Raw genomic sequence first — 18,874 nt, forward strand, 5'->3', positions numbered from 1 at the left:
CTCCTCTCCATTCTCTTACCTCCCTATGGCCCCTGGCCATTTCCCACCCTTAATCCTAGCTGGGCTCCATTCTCTCTTGGCCATGTGGTCCAGGTCCCAGGAGTTCTGCTTACTCCAGCTTACTGGCCACTCCTAGATCCCTCCCACAGTCTTTCTGTATATAATAAGGTCCATCTTGTCTCCATTAAGATGCTTAGATTCTCGCAGTGGCTAGAGTGCAGGCCCTGAAGTCAGGAGGACCCAAGTTCAAATCCAGCCTCAGACCAAACATTTGACACTTACTAGCTGTGTGACCCTGGGCAAGTCACTTAACCCCAATTGCCTTAAAAAAAAAAAAAGGCAACAAAAGATGCTTAGATTCTTATAATCTAGCCAGTGTTCAGATTCCTAAAATCTAGCCACTGCTTAGATTCTTATAATCTAGCCACTGCTTACTCATGTTCAGACTCCTTAAGAGTCTGTCTAATATGACAATGTTCTAATAAACCTTGTCTTTGGCTGAAAAAAAATGTCCAGAGCCAAGAGATGGAGTGTTTTGTTACTGAAACAGCCAAGAGGCCAATGTTACTAGATCGAAGAGTAAGGTGTAAGAAGACTAGAAAGGTAGGAGGGGGCTAGGTTGTAAAGGGCTTTGCATGCCCAACAGAACATTTTGTATTTGCTCCCGGAGGCCATAGGGAGCCACTGGGGTTTATTGAGTGTGTGTGGGGGGGGTGACATGGTTGGACCTGTGCTTTAGGAAAATCATGTTAGTGGCTGAATGGAAGAAGAATTGGATTACAGAGAGACTTGGGGCAGGCAGACTCAAAAAGCAGCTACTGCAGTAGTCCAAGCATGAGGAGATGAAGGCTTGTACCAGAGTGGTGGCAGTATCAGAGGAGAGAAGGAAGTGTATTAGACAGATATTACAAAAGTGAAATCGACAGGCCTTGGCAATAGCTTGGATGTGGGAGGTGAGACAGTGAAAAGTCCAGGATGACTCCTAGGTTCACACCTGATAGACTGGGAGGATGGTGTTACCCTCAACAGTAATAAGGAAGGTAGGAGGGGGAGGGCTTGGGGGAATGCTACTCTCATTTTGGATGTGCTGAGTTAAAGATTCTACTGGACATCCAATTCTAGATGTCTAAATGGCAGTTGGAGATGCCAGATTGGAAGTTAGCAGAGGTTGGAGTAGGATATAGGCAGATTTGAGAACTGTCAGTGTAGAGATTGTAATTAAATTTATGGGAGTTGAAGAGATCTGGAGAAGAGAAGAGGGCCCAGGACAGAAGGCTGTGATACACCTACAGTTAGAGGATGTGATCTAGATGAGGTCCTAGAGACTGGCAAGGAGTGGTCGGCTAGGTAGGAGGAAAGGTGTTGCAAAAACCCAGAAAAAAGAATATCAAGGAGAGGAAGGTGTTTGACAGTGTCAAAGGCTGCAGAGAGGTGGGGAGAATGAGGATTGAGGAAAAGCTGTTGGATTCGGCAATGAAGAGATTATTGGCAACTTTAGAGAGAGCAGTTTCAGTGAAATGATGAGGCTGGAAGCTGGATTTTAAGTGGTTAAGAAGAGAGTGAGAGGAGAGAAAGTGGAGGCACCTATGCAAGAGTAAGGATTGAGGGAGGGTTACTTGAGGATGGGGGAGACATGGGCATGTTTGTGGACAGTACAGTCAAGGAGTTGGTACATAGGGAGAGATATAAGTGATAGAGTGGGGATGACAGAGAGGACAATCTGGTGGAGGACACAAGATGGAATGGAATTGCTTGAGCATATATAGAGGCTTGGTAAGGAGTAACAAGGCAGCTAGGTGGCGCTGCAGTGGATAGAACACCAGGCCTGGAGTCAGGAAGACTCAGCTTTCTGAGTTCCAATTCAGCCTCTGACACTTACTAGGTGTGTGACCCTGGCCAAGTCACTTCACCCTGTGGGCCTCTGTTTCCCCATCTGTAAAATGAGCTGGAGAAGGAAATGGCAAACCACTCCAGTATCTTTGCCAAGAAAACCCCAAATGGGCTCACTAAGAGTTAGGCACAACTGAAAAATGATTTAACAACAAAGGAGTAAGAAGCAAGGGAAGATACGTGAAATAATGCAAAGGGAAGTAAGCAGAACTAGTAAAGCAATCTATACAACACAAGTGTAAAAAACAAAAAAGAGGGGCAGCTAGGCGGCACAGTGGATAGAGCACCGGCCCTGAACTCAGGAGGACCTGAGTTCAAATCTGGCCTCAGATCAAACACTTGATGCTTACTAGCTGTGTGACCCTGGGCAAGTCACTTAACCCCAATTGCCTAAAAAAAAAAATTAGAAAAAAAAAACCAATTGAAATCAAATGCTGCGAAATTATAACAATCTAGCTTGAAACCAAAGAAATGAGATGGTACCTCTGCTTCTTTGCAAATGTGGAGGAACGTGGCTATGGAACACTGCATTTAATGGCAAACTTTTTTGATATGTTGGTGTTGCTGAACTGTTTTCTTCTTTTAAAAAAAAATAATGGTCTAAGGGATGGCATTCCAGGAGTAGCTCAGAGAGGGAGTATTATATTGGGAAATGTAGGTGTTATAAAAACAAAAGATAAAATACTTATTTAAAAGAAAGAAATGTGTATAAATTATATAACAGCATTGAAAGAGTTTTCAGATGCCAGCCATGGGCCTCTTGTAAGGGTCTACACTCCCTTTCTCCACCATACATCCACTCACTTCTCAGCTGTTTGCAATCTGGCTACTGACCTACTCCTACTCAAACAGCTCCCTCAAAGGTTACCATACATCTTAGCTGGCCAGATTCAATGGCTTTTTTCCAATCCTTACTGCGCTCAAGTCAACAAGCATTTATTAAGCCCCTATTATGTGCCCGGAACTGTACTTAAATAACAGGTATACAAAGAAATACAAAAACAGTACCTCATGGAGCTCACAACGGGCAAAACAACTATGTTTAAACAAGATATGTACAGGATACAGTAGAGATAATCTCAGAGGGAAGGCTACTACCAGAATTGAGGGAGATGAGGAAAGGCTTCTTGCAGGTGAAACCTGAAGGAAAGCGGGAAGCCAGAAGGCAGAGGGGAGGAGGGAGGGCATTCCAGGCATAGGAGACAGCCAGTGAAAATGTCCAAAGTTGGGAAGCGGAATGTATTATATAAGGAAGGCACAATAAAGAGGTCAGTGTCACTGGATCACAAAGTGGAGGGGAGGAAGGGTATATGAAGACTGGAAAGGGGGGGGGGCCAGGTTATAAAAGGCTTTAAAAGATACAGGATTTTATATTTGATCCTGGAAGTAATAGGGAACTATTGGAGTTTATTGAGTAGGGAGTGGGGGTGACATGGTAAGCTGAATTTTGTTGTTTTTCTTTTCCCCCTTAACCTCTTTAGTAACTCTTGAGATAGTTGGCTATTGGTCTCCTGGTCTGTTCTCTCCTCCCTTGGCTTACAGGCCGTTTCTCTCTCCTGGTTCTATTTTGACTTGACCATTCCTTCTCAAGTTTCTTCTCCTGGTTCACTGTCCATCTTACTCATACATGTGATTTTCCCCACCCCAGCTATGTCCTGGGACCTATCTATATGTTTCAGTTAGCCCACACGTTCAATAAACACACACTTTTAGGAGTAATAAAATGATTTATTTTAAGAGTCCAAAGTTTATTTGTAAACAGATACAATTATCACAGAATTAATGACTTTAACAGTACTGCTCAAAAATAACTCTTTGTAGAACATGAAAAACTTTTAGCATTTACAAAGCACAGTGAATACAAGTCTGCCTTGAGAAGTACCATCCTCAAAGGATGAAAACAAAGCTGAGGTCAGGGATCTGGGAAATTTCAAATGCATTTTCACAAAATCTGTAAACAAAGCGAGAGTCTGAGAGAGATTGTTCAAGGGGCTGGCAGGAGCAATTGATCAAGAAACATTTATTAAGCATATGTGTGCTAGACACTCTTCTAAGCACTGGGGATACAAAGAGAAAGGGAAAATAGGCTCTGTCCTCAAAGAGCTTACATTCTAATGGGTGAGACAAAGTGTACATATATAGGCATACACAAGATCCATATAGAATAGGTACAAGATAACCTGAGCAGTGAAGACACTGGCAGCTGGGTGGTAGAGCTGGGGCTGGGAAAGGTCTCCTGAATGCGGCTGCATTTGAGCTGTATCTTGAATTTCGAAGAAGGGAAGGTAAAAAGGAAGAACATTTCAGGCAGGGAGAACAGCCAGTGCAAAGGTACTGAGATGGGAAATGGCACACTGTGTGTGAGGAATAGGAAATAGGCCACTATGGCTGGACTACAGAGGAACAAGGTGTCACAGAGTATGAGACGGGGTGCAACCAGTGCTAGAAAAAAGGACCAGGGATGCAGAGTCTCAGGGCTGCCTTTCTTTTTCATTCATACCAAATTAGCAGGTTTATTTACTCTCTGGTCCAGTCTACCCAGAAACCTGCATCATTTAAAAGGCATGGCTAAGCTAAACTTTACTCTTTCCACTGGAGAAATAAGGGATTATGGGTGTGGTGGAATGTTGCATACACTGTCCCACTCAGTTGGTTTTGCTTAAATGGTTTTTTCTCATAAGGGAAGGCTCACTGAGTGGGGGTGGGGTGGGGTGGGCAGAGGAACAGATAGATATAGAAACAAGTAAAAACAACCAACATCAAAGTAAGACTTTTACAAATACAACAATTTGTGAAATTAGGGCTGTGGCAATTTCCACTGACTTTTGAATAGATGTTGGCCAGGAGTGGGCTAAGCCATCTTTCCAAAGAAAGGAGATGGTCTGTCTGTGCAGGGGGCAGGACTCAGGCTTTGCAGCTTACTGTCAGCCCTCTGAAAGAATCATCATCCTTCACAGGCAAAAAAAAAAGCCACCCCACTCCTTCTGAGGAGATTGCTATGGCTACATGTTCCAGCTTCTGCTGGTCAAGAGATGGCAAATTAAAATGCTATCATAGCTGTGCTCAGATTCTTGTGGTATAAAGTTGCCTTACAGGGAAAGGCAGAAGTTTACACTGGATCCATTCATTAAAATAAGAGAGCAGCAAGTTTGTAATTTCTTAAAACGTTACTCTGGGAATTCAACTTTTGTGTCTTCTTGGTCGTCGCTAAAGGTATTGGTTGGGAGGTTGTTGAAGTGGACTTCTTCTAACAGTGTCTCAAGGCGTTGAATTAAAACTCTTTTTTTAAACCTGAAAGTAGTTATAAAAAAAGATTCAGTCAACCAGCATATCATATTTTTGAAGTACCTTCTACATCCTAGGTGCTGAGGGGGATGTGAAAATTATTTAAGACGTGTTGGGTACCCAACTGGGGCCTTACTGACGCACATCAGTCCTTTTCTTCTTCCCGAGTTGATACACGCTCTCTGAAGTGACTATTCCCAATTTATATCCTAATCTTTCCCACGGATGACATCATCTCTTGCTTTACTGAGAAAATCAAGGTGATCAGGAGTCTGTCCTTACCTCTGCCTATCAGAACCCTTCTCCTTCAGGGCTCAACACAGGTGGCGACCTCTACACCAAGAAGTCTTCTCCAATCCCCCAATTTATCACTGTTCTCTCCTACTTCAACTTTGTATTTATTTATCTGTATACGAGATGTCAACATCTCGTATACAGATGCAATAGTCCCCTGTCAGCTCCAAACTGATGATACTGAGATCTCAAATAAGGAAAAGGGGTATTCAGGTCAAGAGACTGCTTGGGTTAACCAAGTTACCATATGTATTATATTTGGAGATTGAATTGAATCTGTATCATCTGGAGGTCAAATCCTGGAATTGACTCTTCTGCATCCCTATCTTCTGTGCTTTGTTCCTCTTGTAATATGCCAGAAAACCTTACTTATTCTTGTTGGCTGAAAATGAGAATATCTTATAGTCATCATACTGGTAGAAGTATAGACCTTGGGTTTCCCCTCAAATATGGCTTGTATAAAGCCTGAGTGTGGGTTCTTTTTCAGTGTATTCAACCAATCAGCAAGCATTTATTAAGCATCTGCTATGTACCAAGCACTGGAGACACAAAAGCAAGATGAAAGATTCTCTGCCCTCAAGTAGCTTGGCTACATAGAGCTACAAGGAGCTCTCCTTCTAGGGATGTACTCTTTAGTCCAATGAGCACAATGTCTCATGCCTCCCAACATAAATCGACATTCTTGTTAGGAGCTCAACAGGTTCGCTCAGTGCTCTTTAAAAAGGGAGCTTGAGGAAGCAGAAAGAACACTGGACTTGGAAGATGAGTCTGAAGCCTGCGTTGCCACTCTTCCTCCCCTGCCCCAGGCTTCTAAGGCATCTTTAGTTATGTGACCCTGTGCAAATGACATAGCCTCTCTGACTTACTCAGATGTAAAATGGGAATACTATCATCCATATCATATTGTTTGCCTTCTCAAGGGATGGGGGTGGGGTAAAAGAGAGGGAGAGAATTTAGAACTCAAAAATTAAAACAATCAGTGTCAAAATTTTTAAAAATGTAATTGGGAAATATTTAATGAAATAAATAAAGATATATTTAAAAACAACAATAGGGATGCTAGTTTTTATGTTACCTGCCTTACAGGGCTGCTGAGAAGAAAAATACTTTGTGAAACCATAAGCATAAGTTTTGATGAGTCTGCCACTAGCATCAGCTTATAAAACTGGAAAATAAAGCTTGTAAAGGAATTCATTAATAATAATAGCTGGGACTGATAAGGAGGCAGTGAGGTGTCTCAGTGGATGGGGCCTGGAGTGAGGAAGATCCGAGTTCAAATCCAACCTCAGACACTTACTAGCTATGTGACCCTGGGCAAGTCACTTACCCTGCTTTGCCTCAGTTTCCTCATCTGTAAAATGAACTAGAGAAGGAAATGGCAAGCCACCCCAGTATCTTTGCCAAGAAAATCCCCAATGGGGTCACGAAGAGTCAGGCATGACTGAAGACGACTGAACAACAACAGCACTGATGTGCGCTTTCAAGTTTGCAAAGCTTCACGTAATAACTGTTATTTCATTTGACTCTCACAGTCCTGTGAGGTGGGTCCTATTATCATCGCCACTATAAGTACACAAAGGAGGAACTGCTGATAGTTTTAATATCTTCCACCAATGGTCACTCACAGGTTGTTGTTTGTCCAGGAAGGTGATGCCATGACTTCTAAGTGAACTGGATTTAAGTGAGGGAGAGCTGTGCAAAGTCACCAGCCTCACTTTCTCCTTCGAAGCCATCTGGGTCCAGTGGCCAGATTTGATCAGGATGACTGGAGGTGACCCCAAAATGGTCACCATAGTACTTTAAGAAAGGCTCTTACAGTGAAATCTAGAGGTGGGCCTTTCTGCCTCTGAAATCTTGGCTAAAGACTCTGGTACTGGCTCTGCCTCTAATCCCTTTCTCCACTCTTTTCATTATCTCTGCCTCATGGCTGCAGTTTGGATCCTGGTGAGGACAGAAAATTCCTGGAGGGCTTCAAAAGCACTTAGTCAAACTGGCTGTGATGCTGGATCACAGAATGTCAGAGCTCAAAGGGCCCATAACCACCCTCTAGCCCAACGGCCTCATTTTAGAAGCTAAAACAAAGGCCTAAAGAGGAGAAAGGACTTGCCCAGAGTGGCACAGGCAGTAAGGGCCAGAGATGAGGTCTGAACTGTGCTGGGCCACTCCAAATCTAGTTCTTTTTGCACTAGATCCAGGCTTCCTCTCAGGCTCCTGCTCAGCCGCTTGGTGGTAAAGGGAAGCGGGATGAAGGTGGAGTTAAAAGCCATCAACCCTCCGTGCCCCAACCCTGCCCCTGCCCTGTCCTTGGCCGGTAAGGCCTAAGCATTTCTGCTCAATACAAACCTTGCTGCCTCCTTGATTGCAACAAGAATCAAACGTTTCTGGGTTTCCACAGATCCGTGTAGTTTTTCAAGCAGAGTGAAGATCTTTTCATAATCTGAAGGCATTAAAAACACATTAAAAACACAGGGTTTTCTGTATGGTTTTTTTTCCTCTTAAAGCACTGAAATTGTTGTTGAATTCAAGAAAACTAGAGCTAAGGAAAAGCCATGAGCTCAGCTAGCAGCAGGGCCAGTATCTGGGCAAACCTCCTTTTGTTTGCTTTCAAGCTAAAGAGTTTTCATATATTTCAGGAGCACCGCCCTCCTGGGGGCTCTGGTGAGGATCAAATGAGATAACGTTTGGAAAGGGCTTTGCAAATGGAAAATTAAAAAATAAGAACAAAAACAAGGCTAGCTTGACATAGCTTATTATTGTTGTTATTCTTCTTTTTCTTCTGGTTATAGTGGATAAAGTATTAGGCCTCGAGTCGAATCTGATCTCTAACACTTCCTAGCTGTGTGACCCTGGGCCAGTCACTTCACCTGTCTGCCTCAGCTTCTTCATCTGCAAAATGGGAATCATGATAGCACCTCCCTCCCAGGGTTGTTGTGAGGACCAAATGATCATCCTAAAGCGCTTTTGCGCAGTGCCTGGCACACAGTAAGCGCTACGTAAATGTTCGCTCTTATTCTTATTCTTTTATACTGTTTTTCTTCTGATAGTATACTCTGTCTTGATAAACAGCATCATTACAAAATGCTCTATTTCAGACCCACATTTGGTATATTCCACGCACAGATATATATGAAAGATCTAGGACTTCCCCAGAGTACGGTTTTTCCTCCCTCAACACAGATTGCAACATAGTAAGAAGTCCAAGGAAGTTTGCTTGAGATACTACAAGAATCACGGGGCTGGTTAAGCTTCAGAAGCTAGATTTGGATGCAGGTTGTCCTGAATCCAAGCCCAGCACTCTGTCCACTACACCATGCCTCTGCTCTACGTTCTACTTAAAGAGATGGGCACATACTTCCCCAGAGTAGGACTTTGTCTCCCCCAACACAGATCAACCACAACGTAGTAAGAAGTCCAAGGGAGTCTGCCATTATTGATGGACATATCTTCAAAAATTCCCTTCCCTGCTTGCCATTAGGGAATGCATTATTATTATTATTATTATTATTAATTATTTTTTTTGCTATTTGCAACTGATGAAGCCATGTAAAAAAAAATGACCCACATCACTAAGATCAATGCAAATTAAAACTCTAAAGATTTCTCCTCATATCCAGTAAATTGGCTAAGTTGACAAAAAGATGGAAATAGTCACTATTAAAGGAGCTGTGGGAAAACAGGCACACAAATCCACTATTGGTGATACCATGAATCACTGCGCCCATTGTGGAAAACAATTTGGAAGTAGGCCAGCAAAGCTATTAAACCATTCATATCCTTTGATCCAAGCAATTCCACTACTAGGCATGCGGCCCATGGAGGGAAATGGCAAAGTTCCCACACAGACCAAAATATGGAGAGCATCTCTCTCTTTTGGGTAGCAAAGGACTAGAAATAAAGCTGGCATCCCCCAACTGGGGAGTGGCTGAAGTGATCAGGCAATGTGAAGGTAACGGATCCTATTGTTCTGCAAGAAATTATGAAAATGAAGAATTTAGAGAAACATGAGAAGGTTTGTAGGAAGTAGAGTCTAGTGGAAAAAGCAGAACCAGAAGGACTACATACACACTAATTGAAAAGAAAATAAAAGGCATCCGAACTCAGATTAAGTGCAATGACCAACCTTGGTTCCAGAGGGTAGATGATGAAACACACTTCCCTCCTTTTGACAGAGTGGTAGGGAATGTCACACAGGCTGTCAGACGTGGTCGTTGTGTTGGTTTTGTTTACCTGTTTTTCTTTTTTTACAAGGAAGGGCTCTATTGGGAGGGTGGGAGTGGAATATATGGGGAAGTGACTGTGATGTTTTAAAAAAGGCATCAATGAAACTGAAAAAAAAAAAAGAAAGGACTCCAAGAGGGGAACTCAGTGCTAGTAAGTGACCATACCTTGCCAAAGGATATGAACAGTTATTAAGAGAAGAAATGCAAACTATCTAAATCACCAATTGTTGTTGTTCGGCTGCGTCTGACTCTTTTGTGACCTGGTGGATAATAGCACACCAATGCTGGCCGTGGGGTTTTCTTGCCAAAGATACTGGACTGGCTTGCCATTTCTTTCTCCAGTGGATTAAAGCAGACAGAGGTTCAGTGACTTGCCCAGGGTCCCACAGTTAGTAAGTATCTGAGGCTGCATTTGAACTTAGGTCTTCTTGACTCCAGGCCTGGTGCTCTATCCACGGAGCCACAAAATGCACACTGAAACAATTCTGTGGTATCATCTCACATAGACCAAATTGGCAAATGCAATCAAAGACGGCAATAATCAATGTTGGAGAGGCCGCGGTAAGAAAGGCACACTAATATGGTTGGTGGGGCTGTGAAATGGTTCAGCTCTTCTGGAAAATAATTTGGAATTATGTGAGAAAAGTGACTAAGCTGTTCATACCCTCTGACGCAGTACCTCAAGGAGGTCAATGACAGAAATATCCTTTATGCACCAAAGTATTCATGGCAGCCAAAATCTGGGAACAAATTATGTGCTCACCAAGCGGTGGAACAGCTGAACAAACTATGGTACGTGAATCTGATAGAACATTATTGTGCTATAAGAAACGATGACTATGAAGAATTCTGAGAAACATGGGAAGACTTGTGAGAAGTGATGCAAAATGAAGCAAGAAGATCCGCGAGAACAAAATACAACAACATAAAGGAAAGACAACACCATTCAGATCAAATGCAATGACCAACGTTGACTCCAGATAACTGATATTAAAACACACTTCCTTCCTCTCTCTTAAGGAATGGGAAGCTGCAAGAGTAGAATGGTATATGCTTTGTCAGTCACAGTTGCTGAATCAGATGGTCTTGCTTAACAGAGATATAAGCAAAGCAAAGAAGAGCCATCCAAAGATGGGTTAGAACCTGACTATAGCAAATGACAGTTTTGTTTTTCCCTCATGGCAGCTATCGGCCCTCCATCAGTTACTGTGCTGACAGACTCTTTAAATACTTACTTCTTCCAGGCTTTCGCACCTCCTTCAGTATTTGAACTTTGAGACTAGCTTCAGTTTCCTCCTGTGGGTTATTTGATGAACTGGACCCAGATGCGGAAGTCGACTCTGCTGCTGCTGCTTCTGTCGTTGTTGCTGCTGCTGCTGTTGCTGCTTCTGTTGTTGCTGCTGCTGCTGCTGTTGTCGCTGCTTCTGTTGTTGCTGCTGCTGCTGCTTCTGTTGTTGCTGCTGCTGCTGTCGCTGCTGCTTCTGTTGTTGCTGCTGCTGCTGTCGCTGCTGCTTCTGTTGTTGCTGCTGCTGCTGCTGTTGTCGCTGCTGCTTCTGTTGTTGCTGCTGCTGCTGCTGCTGCTGCTGTTGTCGCTGCTTCTGTTGTTGCTGCTGCTGCTGCTGCTGTTGTCGCTGCTTCTGTTGTTGCTGCTGCTGCTGTCGCTGCTGCTTCTGTTGTTGCTGCTGCTGCTGCTGCTGTTGTCGCTGCTGCTTCGGTTGTTGCTGCTGCTGCTGCTGCTGCTGCTGTTGTCGCTGCTTCTGTTGTTGCTGCTGCTGCTGTCGCTGCTGCTGCTGTCGTTGCTGCTGCTGCTGCTGCTGCTGCTGTTGTTGCTGCTGCTGCTGTCGCTGCTGCTGCTGTCGCTGCTGCTGCTGTTGTTGCTGCTGCTGCTGCTGCTGTTGCTGCTGCTGCTGTCGCTGCTGCTTCTGTTGTTGCTGCTGCTGCTGCTGTTGTTGTCGCTGTTTCTGTCGTTGCTGCTGCTGCTGTCGCTGCTGCTTCTGTTGTTGCTGCTGCTGCTGCTTCTGTTGTTGCTGCTGCTGCTGCTGCTGCTTCTGTTGTTGCTGTTTCTGTCCTTGCTGCTGCTGCTGTCGCTGCTGCTTCTGTTGTTGCTGCTGCTGCTGCTGTTGCTGCTGCTGCTGCTGCTGCTGTTGTTGTCGCTGTTTCTGTCCTTGCTGCTGCTTCTGTTGTTGCTGCTGCTGCTGCTTCTGTTGTTGCTGCTGCTGTTGTTGTCGCTGTTTCTGTCATTGCTGCTGCTTCTGTTGTTGCTGCTGCTTCTGCTGTCGCTGCTGCTGTTGTTGTTGTTGCTGCTGCTGATGTTGTTGCTGCTGATGATGATGTTGTTGCTGCTGCTGCAGCAGCACTTTGGTCATCTGGGGAGACGCTGCAATTTCCAGATCCTCTACCAACTGTGTTACCAGCAGCTGTACCGACTAACCGACCACTCAAGCTATTCAACTCGTTGAGCAGAGAATCCAAATCACTTCTCAGAATGCTAGCTTCATCCATAGCTTCAGCTGACTGTGATGATGAACTAGCTGGAAAACGATCATCTTCCAACCTTTCTTTGCTGTCATCTGGGCCTACACTCGCATCTGGAAATCACATTAAGATATGGAATTGAGAGAGAACTCATTGGGTCACAAAGTTTGGTTCCTCATTTAGGGGCAAATTACCACCAGTTATTACTTTCTTCAAATGCAAGAGGATAAAATGAAACCAGCCAATTAATTCAAGTGACTTATGGTACAAAAACCTCTCAACAAATGTAACTCAAATTCAAGAGGATGATCCTAACCACCTTTTCCTTTTGCACGATGAATATTTACAAGCGGTAGGTTTCCAAAAAGAGAAAAAAAAAGTCCGCCATTTATTTGTAAGTACCTGGCTTACAATCTGCTGGCTTCATGTCTAATCCTTTGCGTTTTATAAACTACAAAAAAAAATGTGGAACTGTACTAGTCTGCCTCAGAATGTTTTAACTTCTCCACTGCAAACATAAATTGTCAGAGGCTTGTTGCTTACGCTGAAGGATTATACTAAGAAATTGGTGAAAAGGAAAAAAACAATAGTATCTACAGGATATACAGCCTGAGGGCTACGGTGCAATAGAAAGTGGCTCCTGTGTCTGACATGGTGCGGGCTGACAAAGCACCCAGAAGCTTTAGGGAAGACTTGTTAATGATCTTCACTCATTCTAAGGAATGATAACTATTTATTTGGGGATTTGGGTAGATTAGAACAGAGAGGAAGAACAAGATGATCGTGAGGAAGAATCATCACTGCTACCAAGATAGAAAGGGGCGAAGAGTACTTGAAAGACAACAGCAAGGGCAATGTTGACTACTGCTAATGGCTACGTACTGAGTGTGAACAAGTACTAAGGCAGGACACGTCCAGGACTGATGACTGAGTGATATATGAGGGAAGAGCAGCATCGGGGATGATAGGACAGGGCAATATGGAACACAGGTCCCTAGATGTAAAGCTGGGAGGGACCTCAGAGGCCATCTAGGCTGGTCTTCTCATTTTACAGACAAGGAAACTGAGGACCAAGCAGGTAAAGTGACTTGTCCAGGAAGTGGTAGAGTGAAGATTTTGTGTGTGTCTGTATGTATGCATATACATATATCTTTGTGGATATACACACACACAAAGGTATATATGCGTAAAAGCCCTGTGTTCAGACCAGGACCTAGCAAGTGCCCTAAACAAAGGTGCTTAATAAATGCTTATTGAATACAAGGGTAAACTCGAGCTATGTTAGAGCCATAAGCTACTTGCCAGAGCTATGTGCAGACAACACATGAAGAGTGTACTCAGCCATCTCCTGGTCACTGTACAGCTTGGGAAGGCCAAGATGGGAAGCAACAACATTGCTCTAGAAAGTTTCAAGTCTAACTCTTCTGGAAGGCTCAGGGAAAATGGTCATCAGCCTAGAACTATGAATATACCTTTGCATAATAGGGTGGGTCTTTTGTGAACTGAAGATGACACCACTGAAGAGGCTGATGGCAGTTCCTTTCCACTGGTGGTTGCAGTTTGTGACTTCTTTGATGGAGAGGATGGGGACAAGATTCGTCTTTTCTTCGGGGATCCCACAGAGTGACATTCTCCCAAGCACTTAACTTTGTGCGGAGGCCCTGTCACAAACTCATCAGCTTCATCAATAATCACCCCCTAAAAAGCATCAACAGATGAATTCCAATAGGAAACAAAAATAAAACAACACACCATGCAATGCAACACACTGCCCAAGCCATTCCATTTGGGTTTTATATTTTGCCTCTTTACACGAAACCCCAATTGGATGCACTGGGGAACTGTGCTTTGATGCTTCTGCTCATACGTGTTTAAACTTCAGCCAAGTATAGCACGATTTTCATATACTCATTTGGAATATGGTAACCACTTGATTATCCACGATCAGTTTTAATCCAACACTATGCCCAGGGAAAGGCAGACTAGTTTGACCAATCATCTAAATGAAATAAGGGAGAATGTGAATTTGTTGCAAAATATATAGGTAGTACAATCGAAAGCCATGTGCATTTGGGAATGAGATATATTCTGGTTAACCAACATTTTTTTAAAATCAAAATCCATTTAACTGTGCACTAGCTCTTTTAAGCAACATAGTCCTATTTAAAAAAAAATTTTTAATTTTCAATTTTTACTTTTTTAACATAGTCCTATTTTAATCCTTGGGGTGTACTATTATTTCCAAATGTATCAGTATCCTTTTCTGGCTAATTAAGCATAAGCTCATAAATGTAATTTGGTTGTGCTGATTCAAGGTTTTAAAAGCAGTCCCCCCCTCTTGAAGTTACGATAAAGAAAATCAATAATCATGGTACTGATCTTTAGCTGTAGATGACGATCAGACTCCTTTACCTGGTAACGAGGTCCTCTTAAGGTTGGTGCAGCCCTATCTAAATTCCTTCCTTTCGTTGAAAGCCATTTGTTTAAATGTCAATCACTGCAAGATTAAGTTGAACTGTGCTGATTTTTCAGTACTTCTTTGCTACGGGCCTTCCTCTAGCTCTCCAACCATTGTATACACACCAATGGATCACGTGGGTTATCCACCAATTGACCCTAACTCTCCCAACATGAATAGTTAACTTCCTTTTCTGGTCACATTTCTGATTCTTTTTTTACATACAACTTCTCCTGTGCAAGTAGTTCGTAATATTGCTGCCTATTCACACCCACCATGTATTGCCCCATTGCTTTTTGAAAGACCCTCAGGTTTAATTCTTCAGAGACTGTGGTATGCTGACTCAGAGCCGTATAGCATCATTGGAAGAATACTGATGTCAAAAAGGCTTATTGAAAGCACCATGCAGTTTTTAAAAGGCAATCCAGCCTGTTTTCTTCTTGTTCATTTCTAGGCCCATGCCATAGTCCATTTGTAGTGTCTGTCTCAAGATATCTACACTGATGGACAAGCTCCGTGGGCTGTCTGTCGAACTGTATATCATAGTCTGACCATAGACATTCCTCACCCACCTGATTTTTCTTATATTGGATTAGGCCAAGTTGTTCTAAATCTTATAGGACTTTGAAATATATTGGAAGAGCATCCTTAGGGCAGTGCCTTGCACTGCTGAATCAAACTTTCTTTAAGTCAACAAACAAACAGGCAAACAAACACAGGAATATTTTGTATTCTCTAAACCTTTCAGTCAATTATGTGGCTGGAAAGATGTGATTGGCTATAGCATATCTCTCAAGAACGTACCTTCCTCTTGCCTCTAAAAACCAAAAAATATTATAAGGGGCAGCTAGGTGGCGCTGTAGTGGACAGATAGCTGGCCCTGGAGTCAGGAGGACCTGAGTTCAAATTCAGCCTTAGATGCTTACTAGCTATGTGACCTTGGGCCCTTAACCCTGATTACCTTAAAAAAATTACCTCCAAAAATCCACCCAAAAACAACAAAAAAAAAAACCCCAAAAAACCAAAAACCAAAGACAAAAAAAAGAACACACCTTCCACTCCTTCTGACCATATCTCATATAATCCCCATCTGCACACTTGGTGCTCCAGCCAAACTTGTCCATTCTGTCCCTAAATTGGGTTATGTGTCCTCCTGTTCAGCCTTCTCTAGGAAGGTTTCTGGGGCCTATGTGGGGCAGCAACAACTTTCCACAGGGCCCTCCCACACTATTTTCTGGAACAACTCTAAGTGCCCCAGGCAACTCTCTGAAATCCCAAGGAACAGTTTATTTGTTCACCTGTGTTTGGGAAAGGGATTTTCATAGCAGAATTCCCTACCCCAAATGAAATCCCTGATCTTGGACCCAAATAAAAGAACTAAATCCATATAGATGTGTCTTATTTCTGTCCTCCCCACTAGACCTAAAGCTCTGTGGTGGCAGAGAATGCATCTTATGAAGATTTTCTATCTCCTGCAGAGCCTAGCACAGTGCTGGGGTACACAGCAGCCACTCTGTATATACTGAGTGCATGGTGAAGGACAGTTGGCTATTCTATACATCTGGGCCATCGAGTTATTGTAAGAGGTCCAGGAATCTACTATCTGAGTCTATAAATAAGTAAACCTACCTGCTTTTGACTGCATGTCTCACAAATATGCATTACTATTTTACAAATGCATGTAGGTGCAGTCGTGACTGAACAAATGAAAATTCATTTAAAAGAATTAGTGACATCACGGTAGTCTTCTGTACATTCTGAACCACCAGATCCTAATAGTAAAATAGTGCCACAGGACTCTAGTACAATGTGGGACTTACACTGTGCTTCACCGTTAAAAAAGGGTCTTCATACTTGCAAAGGTTGGGAACAACTGAGTAAGAGACTGGGCTGAAACTGTATTAATCCCTGGGTATACTGGAGAGATTGCTTTGGGGAATAAATTCCCATTATAAGGATTTTTCTTTGGCATTTTCTCTTTCATAAAAGTTGGATGCAAGGGTGGGGTGGGGTGGTGGAAATACCAATTGAGAGTTCTGAATACTTGGAATTTAATTAATTGGGGTTTTATTATAGAGACTATTGGTTGTTTGCGATTATTCATCCTATCGGTATACTCCATTAGCACAGATGAAAATATTACAACTAACTAAAACAATAATAAACAATGTTAGCATCTGTATGCCTTTTCCTTCTTTCTTCTCAGTTCCCTTTCTCCACTGCAAAAACTGTCTATAACAGGACCATTCATTCACTATGGTAATTCATGTTTAAAAGCCCCGTTTCCGTAAGGCCACCCAGCCAATACCAAGAAGGGCAATGCTTTGCAATAAACAAGCTGATGGCAGTGATCAGGAAACAACAGGATCCCCCCCACCCCCATCCCCAATTAGGGTCTTCTTTCAGCAGGAAAGTGATGGCAGTTCAGAGGTCATTTCTAGTCCTCCAAAAGTAAGATGGACAATTTTTGACAAATAAAGATCTCATCAAGAAAGATAATATGGAGAGGCAGCTAGGTGGCGCAGTGTCTGATAAAGCACTGGCCCTGGAGTCAGGAGGACCTGCGTTTTCAAATCTGGTCTCAGAGACTTACTTTAACTATGTGACCCTGGGCAAGTCACTTAACTCCAATTGCCTCCCCCCAGGGGAAAAAAAAATAAAGAAAGATAACATGGAGCATCTGTTTGGGCAAAAATGGGGCTGCTTCTCTTACCTTCTTATTCTGCTTGAAAGGATTTCCAAATGTATAAACTTTTTTCGATTGGTCTGAATCAACCTCCCGAAGTGGAGGAGGCATAGTCTTCAAATATTCCTTGTAGTTGCCCATTTGTATAATTGGAATACTGTGAGAGGAATCTGTGAGGATATGGAAAAAAGGCAAGGCCATCAGCAGCAGAGAATGTCTGAGTTAAAAGGGACCTCCAAGGCCACCTGGACCAACACTTCCCTGGACAAGAATCCTATCTAGGGGGCAGTTAGGTGGCACAGTGGATAGAGTTCTGGCCTTGGAGTCAGGAGGACCTGAGTTCAAATTCAGCTTCAGACACTTGATACCTACTAGCTGTGTGACCCTGGGCAAGTCACTTAACCCCATTGCTTAGCCAAAAAAAAAAATCCTATTTATACGAAGGCCAGTCTAATAATGTAGAAATCATCCAAATCTCGTTCTTGGGATCCACTCACCTTCATTTTGTCCAGCAACATTTGGGTGTGTGTTCAGCAGGCTGGCTCTCATTCTAGTTAGCTGCTCTAAAAGACAGTTCCGAGGAATGTCAAAAGGATTCTTGTACAGGTAAGGCTTTGTATCCTGTTTTAACCAAAGTGTGAGGAATGCTGATTAGGGTGGATGCTTTTCAGCAAACAATAAACTTAACTGTGTTCAAGTGGTTAAGAGTGATTTAATACAGGGGAGGAAATTTCTGATCCCTGGCCTTAACTCTGAAACTTCTCATGCATTCTTAACTATTACATGAAGAGAGCTTCAGAGAAACATAGGAAGGCTTTGCATGAACTGCTGTAGAATGAAATCAGTGGGAGCAAAACATGCTGAATCACGCATAACAATGAAAATGAAAATATCACTAAAAGCAAGTCAAACTCCAAGGAACTGAAAACCACTAATGGCCCAGGAGAACAGATAACTAGTTGAAAAAATGCCAAAAGTGGAATGACAGGGCTTGAGTTTCAATCCTAGCTCTGAGCCTCAGTTTCCTCCTCTTTAAAATGAAGGGCTAGAAGATTGCAATGGTTCCTTCTAGCCCTAGAGTGATGATCCTAGTTCCCTCTTCTAGACAGAGTAATAGGGGGATGTTAGGGCTGAATGTTGTATACACTGTCCGACAAGATCATTGGGTCTCTTTAACTTCTTCTTCAGGTACAGTTTTCCTTTGTGACAAGGGAGGGCTGAATTCTAGGGTGTGGGAGGGGAGGTGTACATTTCCAGAAAAGACTGAAAAAAGCATCAATAAAACTTATTTTTTAACGGAGTCCAACTGTTGGGAAAATATCCTTTTCGAAACAAGTCAGCAAGAACAGTCAATATCTAGATTTATTCCAGTTTCTAATTACGGCTTTCAAAGTAGATGCCAAAAAGCTTCCTGCAAAGCAGGATTTTTGCTATTTCAAATCTCAGGTTCTATAGAAAATATTCACGCCAATGTTTAAAGCTACCCTATTTCGGAGGACATGACCATCCTTTCAGTGCTTCAGCATTCTTCCCACTGTCCCTCGACCCCCAGTGCCAAATCCTACC

General features: G+C 42.9%; 1 protein-coding gene across 1 annotated transcript in view; it reads right to left on the reverse strand.

Annotated features, from left to right (window-relative positions):
• Window positions 1-3,613: 3,613 nt before the first annotated feature.
• Window positions 3,614-18,874, reverse strand: part of LOC110196568 (integrator complex subunit 6-like) — a 65,175-nt gene continuing 49,914 nt past the window's right edge. Inside the window, exons 13-19 of the mRNA XM_020969882.1 lie at window positions 17,806-17,929; window positions 17,336-17,478; window positions 13,637-13,862; window positions 12,047-12,277; window positions 10,925-11,044; window positions 7,813-7,906; window positions 3,614-5,181 (exon numbers count right to left, since the gene is read on the reverse strand). Coding sequence (XP_020825541.1) covers window positions 5,058-5,181; window positions 7,813-7,906; window positions 10,925-11,044; window positions 12,047-12,277; window positions 13,637-13,862; window positions 17,336-17,478; window positions 17,806-17,929 — 1,062 coding nt within the window. The 3' untranslated portion in view covers window positions 3,614-5,057. The remainder of the gene's footprint in view (window positions 5,182-7,812; window positions 7,907-10,924; window positions 11,045-12,046; window positions 12,278-13,636; window positions 13,863-17,335; window positions 17,479-17,805; window positions 17,930-18,874) is intronic.

The sequence above is a fragment of the Phascolarctos cinereus genome, unplaced genomic scaffold, assembly GCF_003287225.1.
Source record: "Phascolarctos cinereus isolate Bilbo 61053 unplaced genomic scaffold, phaCin_HiC Scaffold_8;HRSCAF=390, whole genome shotgun sequence".
Taxonomy (NCBI): Eukaryota; Metazoa; Chordata; class Mammalia; order Diprotodontia; family Phascolarctidae; genus Phascolarctos; species Phascolarctos cinereus.